This window comes from Apis laboriosa, unplaced genomic scaffold, assembly GCF_014066325.1.
Source record: "Apis laboriosa isolate Shangri-la unplaced genomic scaffold, ASM1406632v1 scaffold68_cov148, whole genome shotgun sequence".
In the NCBI taxonomy this organism is placed as follows: Eukaryota; Metazoa; Arthropoda; class Insecta; order Hymenoptera; family Apidae; genus Apis; species Apis laboriosa.
In genome coordinates, this window is record NW_025224135.1 from 2508640 (window position 1) to 2534025 (window position 25386).

The 25386-nt window shown below is 27.1% G+C and overlaps 2 protein-coding genes and 1 long non-coding RNA gene across 8 annotated transcripts; all 3 read left to right on the top strand.

Annotated features, from left to right (window-relative positions):
* The first annotated feature begins 2430 nt into the window (after positions 1–2430).
* LOC122718802 (serine/threonine-protein kinase rio2) lies at positions 2431–4691 on the top strand. Its single transcript, XM_043944141.1, has 5 exons — positions 2431–2542; positions 2782–2923; positions 3028–3406; positions 3539–3823; positions 3905–4691. The coding sequence occupies exons 1-5, from the start codon at positions 2477–2479 to the stop codon at positions 4575–4577; spliced, it is 1545 nt and encodes a 514-aa protein (XP_043800076.1). The 5' UTR covers positions 2431–2476; the 3' UTR covers positions 4578–4691.
* Positions 4692–6791: 2100 nt separating this feature from the next.
* LOC122718957 (sorbitol dehydrogenase-like) lies at positions 6792–12337 on the top strand. The gene is made up of 8 exons (XM_043944403.1): positions 6792–6947; positions 8514–8547; positions 8771–8931; positions 9638–9801; positions 9921–10105; positions 10497–10675; positions 10783–10904; positions 11294–12337. The coding sequence occupies exons 1-8, from the start codon at positions 6894–6896 to the stop codon at positions 11442–11444; spliced, it is 1050 nt and encodes a 349-aa protein (XP_043800338.1). The 5' UTR covers positions 6792–6893; the 3' UTR covers positions 11445–12337.
* A 622-nt stretch (positions 12338–12959) lies between these two features.
* Positions 12960–20099, top strand: LOC122718659. Of its 6 annotated transcripts, none has more exons than XR_006347439.1 (4): positions 14297–14427; positions 16183–16726; positions 17009–18976; positions 19255–20099. It is a non-coding gene; the product is annotated as an uncharacterized LOC122718659 (long non-coding RNA). The 6 variants fall into 6 exon arrangements; XR_006347440.1 differs by having other exon boundaries at positions 17009–17930; positions 18723–20099; XR_006347436.1 differs by having other exon boundaries at positions 17009–17342; positions 17592–20099.
* The last annotated feature ends 5287 nt before the right edge of the window (positions 20100–25386 follow it).

Here is a 25386-nt window from a genome sequence, read left to right on the forward strand (position 1 = left end):
TCTGATAATAATGTTATGCATCTTTATTATTACATATATTTGTCCGATATGTTGTTACTAACATTTATAAAATAATGGATTTATAATAACATGGAAATAAATAGGATTTTCTTTCTAATTTTATTAGTTATTTTCTAACGTTGTTCTAGTATAAACTTTGTTTATTTTAATTAGATCATTTGTGCGATTTATTAATTCAAATAAAAATAATTTTGTAAAACGATATATATTATTAATGACTGAAAAACAGAGATGTAAGATGTACTCAATTTGTATATTAGAATAGTTATGTTACGAATACAAGATGATTTATTGATTAAGTTAAATACATATTATTGAATAGAATTAACATTTACATTTTTTTCTTTTTTTTCTAGTTTTTAATTTGTATTTTCCTTTTTTTTTTTTTCTAAGGTATTTCTTAATGCTTTAAAATATACATATATTATTACTTCTTAAAATGTGACAATTAATTTAGTAGATAATACTTATAAAAATTTAATTAAACTATGGAAAAATAATAACGAATAAACTTCAAAGATATTCATCTTTGTGGCAATATGCGTGTGCATTATGATATTGTATAATAATATTTGAATATGGGACACTGATACAACATAGAAATCAATGGTGCGATTTTAAACTATGTTGTTGTGCGTAATTTTTACTTATATAATTTTTCTCTTAGGGTCTTCCTCTTTAAATGTGTCCAATGTTGAAAATAATATAGAATAATAATATTTGTATTCAATGCGTCAACTTTTACGTAAATTAATTGTATATGCGATATATCCATGATAAAAAAAAACATTTAGCTTATTTCAATAAGAGTGAATTAAATATGTGTGAAATCGGATATTGTTTTTAATTAGCTAGCATTCAAATGTAATTATACAAAGTTTATGGAACTAAAAAATGAAAGAATCTTATTCAAATTATATTATTATTAAATTTGAAATAAATGTATAACATATATAATGAATAATTAATTAATAAATAAATGTTAGTTGAATTGTACATGTACTATTAAAATAAAATTGATTCTTCAACATTTAAATTTTATATACATACGAGAGATTCTTGGATGTATATGAATTAAAAATAAACTGAATTGTTAATTTTTTACTATTGGAAAATCTGCGACAATAAGTTGTTTTTTATATGATATATAACATAATAGTGAATTATAATAAACTTTAATAGCAATTTATATAAAATTATATGTTAAATATCTATATTCTGTAATGTATGTTTTTTTTAAACTTCTCAATGCTGAGTTATTTCATTACAAAAAAATAATTTCAATGAATGAAATGGAATGTTCCATAAACTATGACTTTTTATGTTGATCTCTGCGTTTGTAATTAATTGTTTAAATATCACGTTAAGTTACAAAAATAATAAATAAATGAATTGATACAAGTTAGTAATAAGCTTGTTTATGAAAATTTCGAAAATTCTATTGTACAATTGATTTATGTTCGATGTTACAAACAGTTCGATTGATTACTGTTTTTAAATATAATCAATTTGTAGAAATATATGTACTTTTGATAATTATTTTTTATTTTGTTTTTTTTTCAAATATTAATAATAAATTTCATAAATTTATCATTGAATCTGAATTTAAGATCTGAAATTAAGATCTTGATTTATAATGTTAATTTAGAAAATCTTTGAATTAATACTTTGTTTTATGCAACATGCAATCATTTATTATTTTCTGTATTGTACAAATATTACTATTACAATTTTTTTATTGTTTTAAAAAATTCATTTTATATTTCTATGTATGTTCAAATGTATTTTTAATATTAATATTTGGATGTAACAATCATAAATTTTTGTTTTACTATTTGATTAACTGAACTTTCATACGATATTTAATTAATCATTTTCTTTCAAATTTAAAATATTATTATTATATATTAATATTTTAAATTATATAGTAATATTAATATTATTCATTACTAATTTATTTAATAAATTTTAAAATAAAATAATTTTTTATTTTTATTCACTTATAATTTAATCTTGTCCTATAGTTAAATATTTATTTCTTCTGTTTAAAAATACATAAATGTTAAAAAGATTTTATTAATAATCTATTAATATGATAAATAATATTAACATAATAAAAAATTATATACATAAATTAACATAATAGTAAAAATAATTTTTGTACATGTTTGATTTATAAATAAATAATTTTTTAATTAAATATAATATTTAAATTTATTGTTTAATAATTTTTATATTTTGAATTGATAATATATTATTAATTTTAATATGTAAATTAAATTATATTAATTAATTTTGGATAAAATAATAAATTATATTCAATTTTTACATATAAATATATTTTGACGATAAATATTTAAATATATAGAGGTTAGTTACGTGTATGTCTAGCATCTGATAAATCTTCTATCCATGGTTCGTGAATTCATGGAGCAAGTTATTGTCTGAAATAAACATGGGAAAATTAAATGTAACAATTTTACGATATTTAACTCGAGATGATTTTCGAGTTTTAACAGCGGTAATTATTTATTATTAATTATATGTGATTAAATTAAAAATATATTTTGAAACATAATTTTTATTTTATGTACATGCAATACTGTATAAGGTTATATAAAAATTTTGAAATTTTACGTTTCGATAATAGATTCATATATGTTATCAAATTTTTTATTATTTTTAACATAAAATGTATTTTATATTATAATATTCTTTATAATTTTTAAAATTTTATTATAGAATAATTTATTATTGTAGATTGAAATGGGAATGAAGAATCATGAACTTGTTCCTGCATCATTAGCTGCTCAAATAGCAAATTTACGTTATGGCGGTGTGCATAAGTTATTGAAAGAACTATGCAAGCATAAACTTCTCAGTTATGAACGTGGAAAACATTGTTAGTTGAAAATTTAAATAATATATTATTTTATGTTTAAATAATATAATTTATAATTAATATATAATAAAAAAACAATAATAATAAAGTATTTATCTTTCTAGATGATGGTTATCGTTTAACAAATACTGGTTATGATTATTTAGCTTTGAAGGTTTTGGCACAAAGAGGTACTATTAATTCTTTTGGTAATCAAATTGGAGTGGGAAAAGAATCTAATATATATATAGTTGCAAATGATAATGGAAATCAAGTATGCTTGAAACTACATAGATTAGGAAGAACTTGTTTCAGAAATATTAAAGGTAAAAGAGATTATCATCAACACAGAAAATCAGCATCATGGTTATATCTATCTAGAATATCAGCAACAAGAGAATATGCATATATGAAAGCACTTTTTGATAGAGGATTTCCGGTACCTGAACCAATTGATCTTAATAGACATTGTGTTATTATGGAGCTGGTTGAAGGTGGACCTCTGTAATTGAAATTATTATTATATATTATATATTTTATATATTATTATATATTTTTTAATAATAAAATTTTTATATTTTTATATTTTTAATATTACATTATTCAATATTTTTATGAATTATGTTAATGTTCTAGATGTGGTGTATATAAGATAGATGATGTTGAATCATTATATGATGAATTAATGAATATGATTGTAAAACTTGGAAATCATGGTGTTATTCATGGAGATTTTAATGAATTTAATATTATGATAACAAACAGTGGAAAAGCAGTTCTTATTGATTTTCCACAAATGATTTCCACTGAGCATGTAGATGCTAAATTTTATTTCGAAAGAGATGTAAATTGTGTTCGTGACTTTTTTAAAAGACGTTTTGGTTATGAAAGCGAATTATACCCAATATTTGAAGATATTTTGTAAGTGATAATAAAAATTTAAAAGCAAATATTAGTAATGCAAGTTTTTGATTTAAATTATGTAATTAAATTTATGTTTAGAAGAGAAGATTGTATAGATGTGGAAATTAAAGCCAGTGGTCTTACAAAACAAATGGAGAAGGATCTTTTGAGAGAAATGGGAATGATTGAAATTGAAGATGAAGAAATTGAGGAAGAATATAAAGAGAATATGGATGAAGAAAATAGAAGTATAAATAATAGTGAAATTAATAATTTAAGACTTCAAGTCGAGAATTCTATGAGAAGTGAATTTGCATGTACATCAGAGGAAACATTTGTAAATGCGATAACAAATGAAGAGAGAAATTTATTTGTATCATCTGCAGAAAATCGTATTATAACAGAAGGTGTTAAAAATATCGATATATATAATTCAAATGAAAATATGATAAATCCAAATTCGCATAATTTAAATGTGACAAATAATGAAGAAACGAATTCATTTTTTACTACAGAAACATTTAATTCAGATGATGAACATGTAGAAATAGAAAAATTAAATGATTCCAAAAGTATGTATAGTACTACTACTGCTGCCACAATTGCTCCTGAAATTATTAAAAAAAAAGTGAAAACAGCTTTACAGAAACGTGAAAAAAGAGAGCAATCTAGAAGAATTCTTGTGAAAGGAGAGGCAAATGCAGTAACTAGAATTAGAAGGGAGAACAGGGATACAATTAAACAATCGACAGGAATATGGGGTTGGGAATAAAAATCATAATAATAATCACTTTTATATGATCATTATTCATTATAGATAATTTATTTGATGGAAAAAAAAGAAATAATAAAAAGAAAAGAAAATAAAACAACAAAAAATAATACATATTAATATATTAATAAAGATTCAATCATTTTTATATTAACAGTAAGCTTTTTTCTTCCCAAAATTTGTTAAATTATAATTTATAATTTAAATATTTATAAAATTAATATTTTATAAATATAATTTTATATATTGTAAATTTTTATTTAAAATATATAATTTGATTCAATGATTATTTATATATATATATATATAAATTTAACGCAAAGATAATAAAAGAAAAGGAAAATAAAATAAGAATAAATGAAATTTAAATTATTTAATATATTTAGTAATATTATAAATTTATCAAATGTGGGATGTATTAATTCTTGATAATGTTTTTTTTTTTATATAACATCTCGTATATAATAAAGCATATAGATATATTAAATATATATAAATTTACATAAGAGATATACGAAGATTTTAGTGAGTAACTTATATAGATTTGTATGATTATATTTAGATGCATTCTTTTTTTCTCTCTCTGATTATATAAATCTGTTATAGTAATTAATATAGTAGTTAATAATAATTATTCTTAATATAACGAATCACATAATTATATTTTCTCTCTCTGATTATGTAAATCTATTACAAATATAATATAATATAATAATAATTTTTAATATAACGAATCACATAATTATATATAAATTAATATATATTAATAGAACAAACTTAAAATAAAAATTAGAATATTAATTATTTTCATAAATACATTCAATCATATGTATGATATCGATATTTATGATATTTTATACATATAATAGATTCTTTCTTATTCGATTAATAATCGCTATAGAATAGATTATGATTTTTCTGTAGCAGTTATTGTGTTTTTATATGTCTTTATATGTTAATATATAATATTATATCTAGATTTTATTTATAAAAAATTTATTTATTTATATTATATATTTTTATTTATAATTAATATTATTTATAATCTATAAATAATATTAATAACCGGCAATTCGTTTCGATTGAGTGTTAAGAGATGTACATATACATATATGTATATGTATAAACTAATTTGAGAAAAAGAAAAAAAAAAGGAAAAGAGAAAAATTGTAATAAATATTTTCATATTTTTATTATGTTTATGAAGTTATGTTTTTATTGAAATCTTACAAAGTAAACTTTAAAATTACTGTATAATTAATTTTATTTCTGTAAATATTCAGCTATATATAAATATTTGACTGTATATTTGTTTCTATTCTTAGCAAAGCTTTATTTGATAATTTTATTCATATAATAATAGGATTAAAAGAAATATATCATTTTAAGAAAAGAATATAGCATTTATACGAAATTTAACAGATAAAATGTATTTTAATTTTTTGAATACAAAAATTGAAAATTACTTAAAAATATCAGATAAATATTAATTTTATTTATATTTAAAAATCAATATTTATAATTATTTCAATAAATTCTTGGGAATTAAAATTAATATCAATATATCAACAAAAGTGAATATACATCGTTCATTTTCATTATAAATTGTATTTCTAGATATTTCATATAATAAGATTTAATTTTGCTAGTATATACTTTAATTAATATTATATTTATACATATGTTCGTAAAAATGAACAAGAAAACAAATGAATAAATAAATAATTAAATAAAAATAAAATATTTACAAACATTGTGATATCTTAAAGATAATAAACATGTTGCAGGATGTTTCAGTGGAGGTTTTTTGAGAAAAAATTTTTCCAAGCGCATAACATTCAATTATCATAAACATATTATTTTGTAATCAACGATCTTGAACTTTGAACTGAATTGACGAAAACTGATTCGAGTTTTCGTTTCCGGGTCATTCGATTCGAAAAGAAATAGTTTCAAATGAAAGATCGAGTATTGAATGTTTTGTATGTAAATTTTCGAAAAAAAAAAAGAAAAAAAGGAAAAAGAAAGGGGAAAGATTTTTCAATAAAAATGCGAAATGAAATAAAAGTATTGTGAAAATTTGCCGAGACACATCGATATTTTTTTCTGTAAAAATAAAAATGATTACAGGGTACGGATGATAAGGTAGCTCGTATGTGGCGATCGCGAGAGACTGCTTATATATAAAGTCGCGCGAGCTCTTCTTTTCTAGTTCGAGTTTCATTTCAGTGCTTCTCTGTTAAATATTCCTGATACCGGGAGACCACTTCTGTAAAGTGTTTTTGTTTCTGTATTGCCCAAACGCGATATCTTAGCATGGCCAAGGACAATTTGACAGCTATCCTTTACGGTATCAACGATATTAGACTGGTCAGTATTGCAAATTTTTATATCATCCCTGTTTTCAACTTTTTCATCCCGATGATAAACATCTTTTTATATGATAAATCGATTTTAACGCGTCTCTGAAGCATAAAGTGCGATATACGACTCGGAATAAAGTACTTACATACATATGCATATACAGTTGATGATGAAAGTATTTGACCGCATTATTTGATACAGTCTTACGTAAAAAATTATATCGTGTCATTAAGAAAGAGACTTGAAATTTAATGTTTGATAAACATTTACTATTTTATTCTATTTTACTATCGTTTTAAGATAAAATTGTAATGTAAAGATAAATTTTTTGTTGAAGAACAGGACGACGAAAGTGAAATACTTCTGCAATCAACTGTACGTATCTGTACATATATTTCCTTAAGAAATAAGAATAAATAATTGTCATAATCATAGATATAATTACGACTTGTTTATATAAAATTTATTAATGAAATATTTGTTATTAATGAAAATATTTTGATCTCTTCTTCTCATATGTTATCTTTTCTTTCGATGATTATAAAAATGCGCCGTTTACATTACAGTTCACCTTAGTTACGGTTAATGGGAAAAAAAAAAGAAAAGAAAAGAAAAGAAAACACGGGAACACAGGAATGAAAAAAGAGAGAAACGTAAACGATATTACGAGACGAATTCACGGCGTGTTTTGAAGAGGCGATTTAGCTTAACTCCTTTGTTTCCTGTCCTATCAATTGAAATTGCCGTTAATACGATTAACATTTAGAACGTCAGAGACGGGACGTCGGTGTACATCGGTACTTGCAAGGTTGACAGAGTTCGCCATTTTCGTCATTATTCCTTCTCTGGTTATTTGCGATTACCAATCTGTTCCGCGTTACCCATATAGAACAGGCGTCTATTCTGATGTTATGTTGCCTCATAGATGGGTGAAAATCTGATTTCTAGATTTGTTAAAATTTTTTTTTGCAAAATTTTCTCTCTTCTTTTTTCTCTCTCTCTAGAGAAAAGATTCTCGCGATTCGAGAATTCAAAATTTTTTGGATTTCGAAGAAGAAATTTCAAGTGTTCTCAATTCCTTTTAATCTTATATCTTATATCTAGAAATAAAAATTTTATTACAATTTAAATGGAAATATAATATTTATTCCTTATTTATTTTTATCGAATATAATTATATGTATTTATATATTATTAGATAAATTATTGTCGATTAGATTTATTATTAAAAAAAAAAAAAAAAACAGAATTAGGAAAATGAAATTTTAATGAAATTATGTTATAATATTCATATCTAATCTCTTATGACGCATTTTATTAAAATAGATACTTAATTAAACATATATATGATAAGCATCTTAATTCTATTTCATGAAAAACACTTCAAAACTTAAACTTTCTTATGAAAATATGATATATAGATATGTTATCGTTATATACGTTATATATGTTATCGTTATATATGTTATATATTTAATTTTTATAACTTTATAACTTTATATTTTTATATATTTATATATTTTTATAACTATTTTTTGTAACTTTATCATTTTTTTTTTTCTTTAATTTTAGGAACAAACTCCGATCGAGGAACCAAGCCAGGATGGTAAGCTGCTTTCAGTTTCGTTCAATGATAATATATAAGGATATAAGAAAAAACGAATATTTACTTCAATTGTTCTCTTCGTCATATCATGAAATAAGATTTTTAATAATAAAAGATAAAATTTTTATTAAAATTATCATTAATAACATTTATTTTCATAAGCAACTTAGATCGAAGAAATTGTGATGTAGATATAATTTTTCAACAATTGGTTCTTTTTCAGAGGTGCTCATTCAAATGGGCTGCGTTGGAATTTGCGGGTCCGACGTTCATTATTTGGTGAACGGAAGAATCGGTGATTTTGTAGTGCGTGAACCTATGATAATGGGCCACGAGTCTTCCGGAGTGGTTGTCAAACTTGGAAAGAATGTAAAAAATTTGAAGGTATGCACGTTTATTATATGTTGTCATTAGATTTTTTTAATTTAAAATCAAATTTTTATTAACGTAATTGAAGAAACAAATTCGTTTTATTCATTCAAATATCATAAGATTTATTTTATGACTTTTTCTATATCACGTGTATCCTAGTAGATTTTTGTTTTGATTAAAAATTAAAATTTTCCATAATAAATATATAAATTCTCAATCTATGTATCATTACATGATTTCGAAATAGTTATTTTGCATCTAAGATATTGTAATGTAAAATCGAGAAATTATTATTGGTTTCGATATCAATATATGCTCTACTTATATAATTATCTATATGTATATAAGATTATACTTTGCAATTATTCGTTGCATGGGTAAAATAATCTTTATAAAATTTTTTATCACATAGATACGATAAAAAAATTTAGTGAGATATATATTCTAATTGAAATAAATATGATAAAAATTATCATACTTATATGGCAATAGTATTATTCACGAAATAAAAATTATTTAGATAATTTGGAGATAGTATGATAAATATGACATATATTGTTTATTGCTTCTACTACATCTATTAAATTTAATTAAATAATTATTCGTATGAAATATAAATACATTATATCTCTTTTTATTCATTTTGGAATTCTATATCACGAGACTACATATTTAATTACAATAATAATTTTATAATGTTTTAATTTTAACATATAAGGTCGGAGACAGAGTGGCCATCGAACCTGGAGTATCCTGTAGATATTGCAAGTTTTGTAAGGAAGGACGTTACAACTTGTGCAAAGAAATGGTATTTTGCGCTACTCCTCCAGTACATGGTAGCCTGAGACGTTTCTACAAACATGCCGCTGATTTTTGCTTCAAGTAAGTCAACGTCTTTCACTTTCCTCCCTTCTCTTTCTCCGTCATGCGCAATACGACGAATTTAATTTATACACGAAGAAAACGTTTCTAACCGTGAAAATTATTGGTTTACATCACAGATTACCGGATCACGTGTCATTGGCTGAAGGAGCACTGTTGGAACCGTTGTCGGTCGGTGTTCATGCTTGCAAACGTGCGAACATTGGCATCGGTTCAAAAGTTTTAATTTTGGGAGCCGGACCTATCGGTTTGGTATCGTTATTAGTAGCAAAAGCTATGGGAGCTAGTAAAATTGTTATCACCGGTATGTTTTTTTTTATCTCACTCCTATTTTTATCTCAATACTTTTTGAGTTGTGATTCCTTTTTGTAATATTAAAATGATTTATTTCTATGGGTGGGAAATTAAAAAAATTAATTAGAGAGGATGTTCAATCTTTATTAAAATAATTATTTATTAAAATAAATAAATATTAAAAATTATTAAGTAAAATTAAAAACCATTGTTCAATTCCAATGAGATATATAGATAAATAAATAAATAAATAATAAGATTATTTTATTAGTTGTTTAAATTGGATTTAAACATTAATAAGTCCAATAAAACGATTAAAATTTATTATATAGTTATCAATATAGATATTATATATAGATATTCACAATCTAAAAATACGAATCTATCTTTCCCTTTTTTAGATCTGATGCAAAGTAGATTAGATCTTGCAAAACAACTCGGTGCTAACGAAACGTTATTGATAAAAAAAGATGATATGGAGGAAAAGACTGTGCAAAAAATTATCGAACTTTTTGGAGAAGAACCGGACAAGACGATCGATGCTTGTGGAGCTGAGTCTTCGATACGCTTAGCAATTTTCGTAAGTTTTTTTTTTCAAAAAATTCAAAAAATATAAGAATTATTTTATTGTACGAGTTATTAATTAAATAAAATATATTTATTATATTTTAACTATATAATTTTTAGGCGACTAAATCCGGCGGAGTAGCTGTTTTAGTAGGAATGGGCCCACCAGAAGTTCGAGTTCCATTGATAAATGCACTCATAAGAGAAGTTGATATTAGAGGTGTATTTCGATACGCAAACGAGTACGTATTAAGTTTTTTTTTTTCCATTTCTTATAAATAAAAGAAGAGATATATCTTTGTTCCAATCTCATTGTTGATTCATACTAATTTAAATTTTTAATTTACTTTATTAAATGCTATGCACGTAAGTAACATTCATGTGTCAGTCATCATATAATACATTCTCGCCTGTCGTTTGTTTAACGAGATTTGTTTAAGAAAGGAAAAATTACTAAAGATACATTTTTAGTAATTTCAGTACTCTATTTAAATTTTTAAAGCGACATGGAGATAATAGAATAACGTAAGAATATTTCTTTGTATCCAATATTCAATATGTTGTCACATTCATATCAATTATATCAATGAATATAATTTTAAATAATATTTTCCATTCTATTTTTCTTCAGTTATGCCGACGCATTGGATCTCTTGGCTTCCCGAAAAATAGACGTAAAACCATTGATAACGCACAATTATAAATTAGAAGACACTGTTCAAGCTTTCGAGACTTCGAAGTCGGGCCAGAATGTTGTCAAAGTTATGATACATTGCAATTAGAAAAGTAAAAATGAAAACGAACGAAAGGGAATTATGACATGATCCAGTGATATATGTATACGAGAATTAATTTAACGAAAAATAAGCGATATATTCATTATTAATATGAAAGGTAGAAGATTTGATAATACATTTATGTCTTTAAATGACATTTTTATTGGATATATTTACAAAACATGAAATGTTTTGTGGATTTTTAAGGTTAACGATGAATAATTCACGCTTAATATGCGTGTTTAATTATGCGTTTTGTGCATGTATATATTTTTTGACATATATTGTGTTGCATACACGCGGCAGGCACGCGTAGGCATAAATTGCCAATCTATTTTAACATTTGACATTGATGTAAATATGCATACGTAGATTTTGTTTTTTTTATGATTCAATTATACAAACTGTGTGTATTGTAATGAGAATGCTGCGTAGTATAGTTTGCGTTTTATTTTTAAAATATTAACTATACAATCGTCACTAATAATCTTTAAATTTTTATATTCAATGCGTGTGATGTTCATTTATCATTTTATTGTAAAACTTATGAATAATATTATGATAAGAAAATACATATGTCGCTGTGTGATCAATATATTGTGATATGATTTAACATCGAAATTTAATGGAAATTTCCATACATATGTAGTATACGTAAACGATAATTCGTTAATAATAATATATAGTATAAAATACATATATTCGTATTATATATTGTAAATACATATATTTTTCATCTTTCAAGAAGTAAATGGTTGTGAATGAATCGAATATCTATTGCATGATATTTTTTTATTGTTCATTATCAATCATTATCATCTATGTGTAAAGATGAATAAATTATATACCTTGTTATTCCTTTTACTTGAATGAAATAAATTTAATGTTTATTCGAATAATTACGATTTCTATAAATAGATGAAAAAGAATAAAATTTTATTATCTATAATTAGTAATTAACATTGTGCTTTAAGATAAAAAAAAAAAAGTATAGAAGGAAATAAAATTAAATTGGAAACGCAATATAACGTGTATTGAGCAAATTGAGCATACAAGGTTAAGTAAGTAACATTAATAACATAATAAAATAGGTAAACAATTTTAACATACTTAGTGCTAACTATAATTAGCATATATTTTACCCATATAAGGATTGTCCTCGCAAATTGGCTAAGATTATTACTATTTTGATAAGTTTTAATAAGTTTATTTGATTCTTTTTTATTGCATGAAATTAGTTTTTGTTTGATTAAAATTTTACAAATATGAATCGATTTTAGAAGAGCACAGTAAAATGATATTTATAAAAAAAAAAAGTTTGACACGTTGCAAATATTATGGAAATAAAATAATATAGAGAATGCAGGATGGAAGATATGTTGAGTACTGGTTTTCAATGGTTTTCAATGAATCACAAGTATACGTGTGGAGAAACTTAACCATCTGTGATATTGTCTACCAACAATGACACTGCATGACTTCTTCTATTAGCCTTCTACGTTACACAAGTGGCACTTAAAACATGCAGTCTGTTTTCCAGTTACTCTCATGTTCAAGTTTTGTCTTTTGTCGAATTACGCGACACGAACAAATATACCAGTAGGTACTTCATTTTTTCTATATTATAGAAAAATATAAAATTCTTCCACTTTTTTTAAATTTTATTTTGATAAATATATAAATATAATTTTATGAATATAATTTCGTATAGATTACAAAAATGTAAGATTTTTTCAATTTTTCTAAATTTTATTCTGACAAGTTTAAAAAAAAAAAAAAAGATTTAGAATGCTTTATGATTATAAGAATTATTAAATCGAAGTAATATTACATTAAATTTCATAATTGTTTAGCAATTTGAAAATCTGTATAATAATAATTTTCTCATATGATGTCATATATTCTTCGTATTGATCAGACCGTGCTTGATACCATTTACTGTTATTTGGAAAAGTGCTATTCGCACATAGGTATATAACGTAATTACTCTAACGCAATTACCAGCGCATCGCTACGACCTGCTTCTTGTCTTGTGAAAATGGATTACCTTTCAACTGATTCCATTAACACGTCCACCGATCATTTTCATGTTTAACTCGATACCGAAAATCGACGAATTAGAGGAACATTGATTAAAATTTTGAAATCGTTAACATTTATAGAATCCAATAATTTAAAGAAAAATTACACTAGAATTTTATTAATTTAAAATATTCTTATAAAATCTAATTAAATTAAATTAAATTAGATTAGATAAAATTATAATAAAAATTAATAATATCTGTATAATAATTATTTGTTCATAAAATTTGATATAGTCACAATTATTAAGAATATTCAATAAGCAACAATTATTGTTAATAAACATAAAATATGGTTATTATCAATAAGCGATTTTAATATAATATAATGTGATTGATTATTGACAATTTTATTGGTTTTATAGGTTTTAAATAATTTTTTTTATTGCCAATATTATGAGTGGATATCCAATTAAAAAGTTAACATATTAGACTTTATACAATTTAATGAATTTCATACACAAATTTCATATACATATTTTTCTTATATAATATAATATTGTAGATATATGATGGATTTGTATTTTCAAACACTGAATGAATACGTATAGTGTTAGTTAAACAAAATATCGTGATTGAGAGACCGCAACATGAAGACATATCGTGCCACTTCCGCCATCTATATATCCTAAATCGTATATCCTTCCGCTTCTAAAATAAAATATCTTCCCGTGAAATATCATGCTTTCCCGCATGCGCGAGAAAACCGCAGAGTGAAAGGGAATCTACTTGTGGTTTACCAACCCATATACGATATAAACTGTCCAGCTTCGTTTCGTATGTATTTACGTGTAATATATTACTACGACATATTCCTATAAATCGAAATTCTACGCGATTTGAATTTCTAAATTCCTTCATCGAGAATGTTCAACGATTAATCAAAATATATATTATACTTTGAATTGGTAACTATGAAATTATTAAATATAGAATAATGTTAACCTCTAACTATTAAAATCTTTCAATATTTTAAAGCCACTTATTGAGGATAAACATATTTCATAAAATTTATGTTTCGTTATTTATTGTAAGTAATTAAAAGGTGAAATGTAAATAGATAAATTATAATAGATAAATAATATAAATAGAGGAATATAAAAGATAAAGAAATATAAAGGAAAAGGAAAAATTAATTAATATTATCTTTAATTAAATTACTATTTTTATTAAACTATTTTTCGATCCTCCATTTGAAATTCCATTCTGACATTCATTTGTAAATGATATTTGCGTACGCATATTTACTTTTAAATATTGATAGTACTAATGGAAATTAATATTAATTGGTCGCAAAGAAATAGTTGGCAGAAAATTTTCAAACGACAGAATCGATCTATTCTGCTAGTGTGATCAAATATTAAATATTGCGTATACATTAGATATATATACAAATATATGTTTGAAAATGACCAATCATAACGCAAATAGAGAAATCGAACGACCATCTGTGCAATTATTTCATCGCGGAGAACCGACAACTTTTGGCGATGATCGAGAGAAACTTAGCTTCTCTCTCGAACAGATTTGCGCGTCCATTTCGTCGCCAACTATGTCGAGACATCGACGTTGACGATTCTCAAGGGAGAACGCATCGACGTCGATTATGTTTGCCCCAAAGACCAAACCGAATACACCGAAATCTTCCAGTCGGCCGAACTGAATCTACCGCTTCGCCGACTGAATGTCTGTTTACATTGCCGCCGCTGCCACTCTAATTAATTATCAAACCATCCTCAATAATGCACCGCTTGATCCTTTTTCAAACGTGTTGATTCTCTTCTCCTCGTCCTTCCTCATTTAATACGAGAAATCCATTTATTGCTTCGTTAATCTCTTTACGAAGAGTCAATGTTGGAAATTTTTTATCATAGATAATAGAGATTTGAATAAATTTGATAAATGTAAAATTTGTAAATGTAAAGTATATATATAATTATCTATAAATCATTAGATAAATGAATATTATAGTTATGATTTATATTGAATTTGTAAAAAATAATCGAATTCAAAATATTAAGTTAGGTTAAGATAAATTAGGTTAGATTAGAATTCATTTTTCAATTTGTTTCTTTATAATAAAATAATATTTAATATATATTCATGTAGTTTTTAATTGATTAAATAGGATTATCAAGAATGGATTGAAATGACGAATGACATAAACTAAACAAACTAAACTTTACATACTTTGTGATTGATCATTGTTTTTTGTTATTAATAACTTCGTAACAAAGTCGAAACAAAAATTTTTATAAAGAAAAAAGTTATTTAAAATTATCTCAAGTATCATCTTCGATTATTTAAATGCTATTTTTTTTAGATATTCTTTATAAGGATAAAATGTTATTTTATATTTTCTACTTTTTTAAAGAATCTTCTACTTTTTGTAAAGAATCAATTATTATATAGGCATTAATTTTTGTATGTGTTACTTTATTAACAGTACATTTAATTATATTTTATTTAATTTTAAGTTTTAAATTGACATACACAAAATAAGATTATTAAAAATTGATTGAAATAACGAAAATATTACATTATAAAAATATATATATATATATCATATTTATTAATTTTATAAAGAATCAAATTATTATAATAGAAATCAATATCAATATTTTCCAATACATTTAATCATTTACTTCTGAATGATTTTACAGATTACTGAAATGGGCCATTTCATGCGCAACAACCAAATAATACCATTTACCCAATTATCCAGCCGATAATCAGAGTAAACAGCTTTCAAAGACCTTTCTCTGCAAATCTCGATGACATTGTCGGCCAAGGTTAAAAGAAGAGGGTTAAAAGAAGATGATATAAGATAGTAGTTACGGCCACGATTACTTGGAAGATGATAGGATAGAAAGGTTGGAACTGGGAAAGGACGAACCGGTGTGCTGTGAGCGGCGAGCGAAACCCGGAAAAGGTGGAAGGGTAGTAGTTATCTCGCGGGTTCGCGTGGGAGGTCACGTTGGATAGAGGGTAGGTGAGGCGACCCACGACCTTCGACCAATCACGATTCTAGCTTGAAACTGGGCTGCCAATGGGGATGCCGGTCGGTGTGACCTCGTGCGCGATTCTCCTTGCACTTTATCACCGAGAAACCACCCCCATCAAATGGAAAGGTGGAAGCTCACCTTTCCACGCCGGCACAAGCGAGGCAACGTTCCTCCTTTCGCCAAATCGGTCGAAACGATCGAGGTGATAGGTTGGACAGTGAAATACAACTCTTTCATCTTTTTTCTCTTCTTTTTTTAGACGCGTTCTTCACACGTAATCGTTTGAATTCGATAGTTTCGAATTTTTCATGAACATTTCACGTTCCGTGTTGGATCAATTTTTGATTATAATTTTCCATTTATATATTATCAGTATTAATAATTTTATGATTTATGATATTTATTTATTTTTATTAGCACTTATTATTTTTTGATTTTTAAATATTCAAAATATTTGAAAATATTTTTTCATTTTTTTTTGCAGATGCAGCAGTACTTACATACGCCATTGATTGTAAAAATCATAATTATTAAAAAAAATAAAAGTACAGAGTTTAAGATGTATTATGGAAGAAAGGAGAAATTTTCATTTTAACAAATTATCGTCGTAATACGATTTATAACAAATTTCCATTTCGTAGCGAAAATTTTAAATGAAACTAATAAAATAGATATATGTAATGTACTTACATAGTAATATCTATGTATATAGAAAATTCTTTCTTTTAAGTTTGATATTTTCGTCGAGTTCATTTCCAGGTTGCTGAGGAGGAACAAAAGGGAAAATGATATCAAAGCGACACTAGGGAGTAGTAAGGGTGTGTCTTTATCTTCGTTATTACCAGTAGTGGGTCCTTACCGATTATCCTGAATTAAAGTGCCTGCATTAAGAAAGATACAGATCCAATTTGTAACAACTTTTGAAAACTCGAAAGAAATTTATTTTTATATAAAAAAGAAAAAAAAAGGGAACAAAAACACTTAATTCTTCAATTGGAGAATTTCACATCTTCTTTAATTTTTAATTTTTAATTTTTTTTTCGTACTAATTCCTTTTTTATTTTCAGGTGCATCTCGTTGAAACGCCAATTACCACCTATAAAAGGCCGAATCGAGGCAATGAATTTGAATAATCGATCTACCTCGAGCAAGGCGATTAACTATCGACAGAGATCGTCACACTCGGCATCCTTCTCTCCAGAAACCTCCTCCCAGAAGATTCTCTCAAGGAGGATACGTTCCGATCCGACGTTTCATTAGTTCCTTAATGCATCCTGCGGGTCGTTGCTGCTCTCAAGGAAAGGATCAACACTTTTTTGCTTCGGAACGATGCGTCAGGGATGCACGGCTCTTATGTGCCAGAGTGACTGATGAACCATCGACTAATTACCTCCTCTATGTGCCCTGTAATACGAACGTATTAATAACCTGCATTTATATATATCCGTGAAAAATGACCGCTTATCTCTCGGCTTCACGGGCACAAAAGGATCGTTGGTCCATTTGTGTTTAGAAAACGAGTTGAGAATACGATAGGAGATGGAATTATATCTATACGAGTTTCGTTTGTTGGAACGAAATTTTGTCAATGCCCCGATTCATCCGTTATCTGCTGCTGCGATATTCAAATTTTATTTTTGTTCCATCAAGTTGCGTCACTGTTGAGTTTATAGCTTTAATTATATCTTGTTGTTCACAAACAATTTGGAAATTTTCGTTAATGTCCGATTGATTAATTTATTATTATGATATATTGAATTTTATTTTTATGTTTTATCAGGTTACGCGTGTATTTATATCTCGTTATCAGTGAGTTCTCACCAATATGAATTTTTTTGTAAGAAAATTTTATTTGGAAATATTTTACTTGAGATTAATTATAGAGAATTACATAGAATTGCAATGATTATATAGAATTATATAGAAGAAAATTTTTGAAGAAAAAAGTTTGTGAATAATGGATTAAGTAATGAACTTTTGCTACTGGCCAACTGTATTGGAGAAGGATAATGGCGGAAAAATACGAAATCGAACTTTTTATATCTTTTCCTGTATATTTATTTATTCGATCTAGAAAAAGTAGTTGGTAGATTCAAAAAAAAAAAAAAGACGTTCGAAAAGATCAAAGCTTGACGGTACTCGAGCGCGTTCTACTTCGGCTTTGACTAAATAAAAAGCGAGCTTTGCATTTTTTACAGGCGACTGCGCTTAGAAAGCGACGAGAGACGAGGAAAGTTGAACGACCACCACCTTGGTCTTAACCGTAATCCCGAAGAGTGACGAGCGTCAAAGCAACGCGGGGATTCTTCAACTATATTACTATCCTCTCCTCGCCTTCGTTTATCAACTTTCTCCGTCTCGCCATCTTCTCTCCATCACTCCTCGCAAGAAACGAAAAATGAAAGAAACGTGTCGAATTTACGACTAATAATTTAATCTTGAAAAAGTACGAGTAAGTAAGATGATCAAAAGTGAAAAAAATTAATCAATCACTTTAATATAAATAATTTCTACTTGCGAAAAAATACTAGCAATTCTCGAGAGTTTTATTCTCAAAATCATCTATTGTTGCAATATTCCATAATAAGGCTTCGAGAAATATATTCTAAATATAGTTAGAATTTTTAGAAAAATTTCGAGTATTTCCATTCCTAAATTATTACATATTTGCAATCTAATCAGGATCAGGGTGAAGCGAGCCAAAAAAACATCATCCGCTATCTATTTCAGTGATTCAGTCGATTTTCCTCGAAGCACTTTGGAAATATTAAACGGTGGGATGCAATACCGTCGAGTATGGAACGTAGGGTGTAAGAGATACGCGACAAAGCTGCGGCAAGTTCAAAGCATTCCTAACTCGGTACTCACCAGTTTTGCTCCTCTCTAGCGCGAGCATTACTCTCCTCATTGTCGAACCACCCATCTCGAATCTCGTTTCGTCGAGCTTTTACCGATCGAGCGTTCAATTTGACGAGGCTCGAAGCTACGCCACTACACGTTTCGAAAGTGAGAAGTGCGCGAAACGCGATGTGTTAATGCGATGCTTGTGTGTGCGTATGAGAGAGAGAGAGAGAGAGAGAGAGAGAGAAAAATATTAAAGGACTTGAGCAGATGTGTGGGACGTCCTCCGCGCAGATTCGACTCGTGATATTCCGGATATATGTGTATCGAGCGGCGCGAACGACCGACCGGAAGTAATTAGATCCGCATACAAAACTCCCTCCGGAAGGGTCGAGTCCTGGGGAGGGCAACCACCGATCAGGACTAAATCGCTTGCGGTCGATAATTTCGATCGTGCTTTTGAATATTTCGCGTGAGACTTGCTTTTCACATTTAATTGAAATTGTGTGAAGTTAACGGGAAAAAGATTGCTTACGAAATTTGTTAACTATTTAGAATTTAGAATTTCGGATATTTGGGAAATTTTTTTAATACTAAGATTTTACTTGGTGATCGTTGTTCGTTAAATTATTTACAAAAATAACTAAGATTAAATCAGGTTAGTTTTATTCTTATAAACAATTGATTAAATAGATTAAATAGATTAATTAAATCGACTGATAGTTAAATGAATTTTTATTTAATTTTAATTTAGGATAAAATTAGACTTAATGTTAAAAATTTATTTAATTTCACAATATTATTCAAAGCGATGATCTTAATAACGTATTAAAAAATTATCGATACTTTTTGTATATAAATATTCACCAATATATTTTGCCACGAGCAAGTCGTATTTTCCTTGAAGCATAAGGATCTTTCTTGGCGAATAATTCTTATTTATACGTTTCAATATTATTATTAAAAGTAGGTGGCTCGTCACGATCTTTAACCTGTCGAGAAAGAGGAGAGGAAGCAAGTTTGAGCGGGCCTTTTTATGAAAATGACCACTTAAGGAAGGGAAGAGCGAAACGAAATAAAAACTAATGTATGCGGATCGTGGTTGAGATGGGATATCGGCCCGATTTACATAGTCCGCTTGAACCGACTTGACTCGATTTGCCGCGGGACGAATACACTCTGCTGAGAATATATCGATGCTCCGTTACGTGAAGCAACACAAAATTGCTTTTACCTCCTATTAACAATTCATATTTCTTATGCGGGAAATCGTCCGTGGTAAAAAGTTAGCGACAGGGAGATTTTTCTTTTTTCCAAGTTGAGGAAAATCGAGAGAGGGAGAGAGAAAGAGAAAAAGTGAGGAGAAGCGGTTGAAGTAGAAAAGTTAAAGAGCGATTCAATTTGAGTGTAGTGTATATATGTGAAAAGAAATTCTATATTACGTGTTGTTACATATAAAGATAGATATTGATAAAAAGGAGCGAAGTTTTGGATTGTTTTCTAATTTTAGTTTCGTTCAGGTAACTTGTCGTGATTAAAATAAGTAATTAGATAATTTTTGTAAAAAATTGTGTTCTTTTGATGTGAACAAGTTTGCGAACAAATCACAGGATGATTATTTAAGTAAGCACTATTTTATTTATTTTTAATTTTATTGTAATTAAAATAAAATTAATTAATCAATTAAAATAATCTTCAGAAGGATTTCATTATTTTATAAAAAAATTTACCTATTATGAAGAATGTAATTTTAATGAAAATTTGAATTGAATTGAATACATGAAATCAAGTTTCAAAATTTTTAAATATTTTTCGTATTTTATAGTTTAAAATTTTGTTTCACTTACAATATTCCATTAATAACAAAATTTCTCTATAATTTATTACATATTGACGATATTTCACATAAAATATTTTATAGAATAACAATAAAACACATGAACATCTTCTATGACTACATTCAACTTCTTTTTGTCTAAACGTATCTGACGATCCTTTCGTTATAGAGGTGATAAGATAAGACGGTTCGACGACATTTTTTTCAACGGGAAAGAGGAATTTAATAGTATCAGTGGTATGATCGATGCGAGATAGTTGACACGGAATAGCGAAGATTACGTGTCGGAGATGGAGGGTGTATGACCGCACGGTGAACAAACGGTGTTTCGAGAGATGAGCGATCGTTCCCTCGAGAGCAAACGAGAACTAAACGGGAAAAGACGAGATGGGACGCGAACGCTTCACCACCCTGTCGAAAAGTCGCTCGCCTTATCGCCTCCTAAGGGTCTATTGTCGACCCGGCCACTAATGGAACGATATCCAGCCAAGATCACCAGTATCGCTGCACTCTCTTCGATTTTATTAGATCTCGATCTCTTCTAACCTTTTGGAATTGTGACTTGTAATATTCTTAACAACTTAACCTATACGTGACAAGGAAAAAGATTAAAGAAATTAATATTAGCGAAATTGTTTTAATTGTTATAATTAATTGTTATAATAAATGATTATTTTAATTTGAAATGGAAGAATTTTAATATATTTGTAGAATATAATGGCAATGTAATTATATTGGAACAAATAACCTGTTTAACCTATAACTGGCATCGTGGATTTCGGAAGATTTCTGTATATTTGATATAAGTTCTAAACACGTGCTTTGAATAAGATATCAAAAAGTATACAACATAAACATTACTATATTCTAATTTATATTAGAAGATTTAAACTTGATAATATTTTTGAACGAGTTTCTGAGATTTCACAACACTATTTACCCAACAAAAGTGAGACGACGTCTGTTATGTGATATATTAAAATCGTTTATTAAAAATTTCTTTTTGAGAACTATTGTATTAGGTTATTTATAAATCCGTGCATCTTTTATTCCATTTCTAAATTTGATTATTTACAAAGATAAAAAAATGATACGTCTATTCCCAAATATAATTAAATAATTTATATTTTTTCCAATCTTATTAGGCAATCACGAAAGCAATCCCTCTTCTCTCCAAGCATAGAAGGAAAAATTACTGGAACAAAACGAAGTGGAATAATAGAATAGACAGTCATAAATGCAAAGAATTCGAAACGCCAATACGCGAGCGAGGCGAACAGCAGACAAGCCTGCTAACGAAACGAAACGAAGTAAAAGAGAGCGAGAACGATACTGTTGGGTTTAGAGGGTATAGCCGCAGGTGTTTACGAACGAGTAACCGAGAATCGGAAGCCGCGAATCGGAAAGCCGATCGAACGAATCTGGAATAGCATCTGCGGGGTGGACCACGGCCACTGCACCCCCTCTGAATGTGACAATCGCGTCGCGTCGCGTCGCGTCCGTCAACGAGAAGGGAATAAAAAGAACCGGGGTGGGTTTTGCTCGGCGGAAAGGGGGGACGGAGGGCTAGCGTTGGAGACCGACGAATCGACACACAGGCTGTTTTAAAACGAGTGCTATCGATAATCGAAATCGCTCGGGGGGTTGCGGTTGCCCGGGGCTCTGGGGTAAATCTCGCTGTTCCGACCCCTTCCTCCTTCGATTGTACGGATCGTGGTTGTACTCGTCTGCACGATATCGTACGTATGCGTATTTCTCGTGAAACATGGAGAAACCTTACCTAGAAATGCACAAATTACAATCACTAAGTTGTATTGAAGAAAGGTTATTAAGGAATCATTTCGATGTTTCGTGATTTCTGATGTTTACGGAATAATATCTTCATCGATTTCGATGATTTTGAAATATTTTATTGAGCATATTATTTTTAATGATGTTTCTATGTATGTACAGTGATTCGTAGATTTATATACATTTTTTTATTAATCTAACCTAATTTAATTAATTTAATTAATATAATTAATCTGTTAGATTATCGATAGCACCATGTATAATATATTTTAAGAAATGTATCTCTTATTTTTGAATAAATTTACAAGTGAATATTGTTATGTTCGAAAAATTTCTTTATATTTTTTATCGTTTAAAAGAAATTATTTATTTATTGACGTATGGATTATTATCTTCTTATTTTTTTAGTTTTAATCTATTCATTTTATTATTATCACTAGAGTGCGGATATTTATGCATTTATGAAAAATTTAAATGTTCAAAAATCTAAAATGCATAATAAAATATTCAAAATAAAATGTACATTATAATATTTAAAGAGTGAAAAAATTTTTTATTTCAATTTTATATTTATAATTGTATTTATATCAAATTTAGTAACACCTGTCATATAATTATCACAAAAAAGACACTGTTCTATCACGTAATTTATGTCTATAGATTCTAAACTATCATATACTTTTCAATCTTCATACAAATGTCACAAAAGTAAAAGAAAAATTCAAACGAACTGACGAATCTCGATCATTCATTTACATATTCCGGAAGTGGCTAACGATCAACGCGATGCAACGAAAGATATTTGAACAGGAAATCCGATAAGCGGCACAGTGGAACAAAACAAAACTGAAGTCGATTCGCGGCCATGTCCATCTGGTATATCGCTCGTTGTCAACCTAACGTGCAACTGAAACGATCGCGGAACAATCGATGAGTCGCACAGGATCGATAGTTATCGCAAGGCAGATGCACGGTCGAAAATCAGGACGCGTTCACACGCGAGCATTCGGGCAAAGCATTGGCTACGAGCGTAAATCGTACGCACCACCTGTTTGCACGATTGCCACTATGTGTACACTGTAGCGAAACGATTCGATCGCGAGTTGCATCTACTTGAATCGTGTATATGATAATAATCGTACAAACATAACACTGTGATCGATTTAACTCGAGCTAAAGATCGTGGTTAAATCTGTCGTGAGAAACAAAACTAAATGAGAGATATGCCGGTATGTACTACTTATTGAATATGAATTTGTTTACATCACTGCTTGATATTAATAATGGCATAATTCAAAGAATTTCATATTTGTTTTTATTGAATATAATTTCTATTTTTATATAAATTTATGAAAAACCACAATAATTAATTAATAATTATATACAATAATTATTAATAATAATAATTAATAAGATTTATATTTGATATGTTCAAAAATGTAAATTTAGCCTCTATAATTTATATTTTGAATTATATTTTTATTAATGTCAAGCAGTGATATATTTATAGAATATATTTTTATATATTTAAAAATAAAGTATAGAATCGATATATTTTTTTTCTTTTTCTCATTTTTTTAAAAAAACTCAAATAGAATCATATGATAAACCTAACCTAAATTAAGCAAACTTGTCTTCCTTATTTATATTATACATTTGTATCCTTTTAAATCAGTATCTCAAGTTATGTAAATGTAAACTTTATTTCGAATCAAATAATTCTGAGAACAAAATTAAATTAATTTTAATTATTAAACATGATAATATCAATATTTACTTGCAAGTTTGCTTAAAAATAAAAGACAAGTCCATTTCTTAAAATATATGATATGTGAATGAATCTATGTACTATTAACTTTAAGAAGTGGTTTGTCTTTTATTTCTAACCAAACTTACGAATAAATATTAATATTTATTATATTTAATTATCATTGTATAATCTTTTTATTTACTTTCATCATTTCAGAAAGATAGTAAAAAAATCAATGTTAAAAAATCGAACGTGGTTCTATGTTTGCATTGTTAATGGCACAACTCGAAAAATTTGATCAGATTTGATTTTATTAAATATAATGTTCACATTATATTTTTATTTATATATAAATTTATTAAAAATCACAATATTTAATTAATAATTATACACAATATTATGGTAAGCCTGGTATTTTTAAAAATGATTTTGAATCAATAACAGCGAAATATAATATGCACACAATTATTAATGTTTGAATAAAAAAAGAATATTAACTTTTAGAATACAGTACGATATATATATATATATACAAAGGGAGAGACAATCGAATTCTATTTCATCCCTTCATCTAACTTCTCAACGGATGGAAAGATTCCTCTGGTTGGGAATGCGCATCTCTCGTATTGCCCCCTTTGGTGGA

Excerpts from the sequence above, each read along its gene's own strand:
- LOC122718802 (XM_043944141.1), top strand. The coding sequence starts at position 2,477 with ATGGGAAAATTAAATGTAACAATTTTACGATATTTAACTCGAGATGAT. Across the intron at positions 2,924-3,027 it reads TTATGAACGTGGAAAACATT|ATGATGGTTATCGTTTAACA; the intron begins GTTAGTTGAAAA and ends TTATCTTTCTAG. Across the intron at positions 3,407-3,538 it reads CTGGTTGAAGGTGGACCTCT|ATGTGGTGTATATAAGATAG; the intron begins GTAATTGAAATT and ends TTAATGTTCTAG.
- LOC122718957 (XM_043944403.1), top strand. The coding sequence starts at position 6,894 with ATGGCCAAGGACAATTTGACAGCTATCCTTTACGGTATCAACGATATT. Across the intron at positions 10,676-10,782 it reads CGATACGCTTAGCAATTTTC|GCGACTAAATCCGGCGGAGT; the intron begins GTAAGTTTTTTT and ends TATAATTTTTAG. Across the intron at positions 10,905-11,293 it reads GTATTTCGATACGCAAACGA|TTATGCCGACGCATTGGATC; the intron begins GTACGTATTAAG and ends ATTTTTCTTCAG.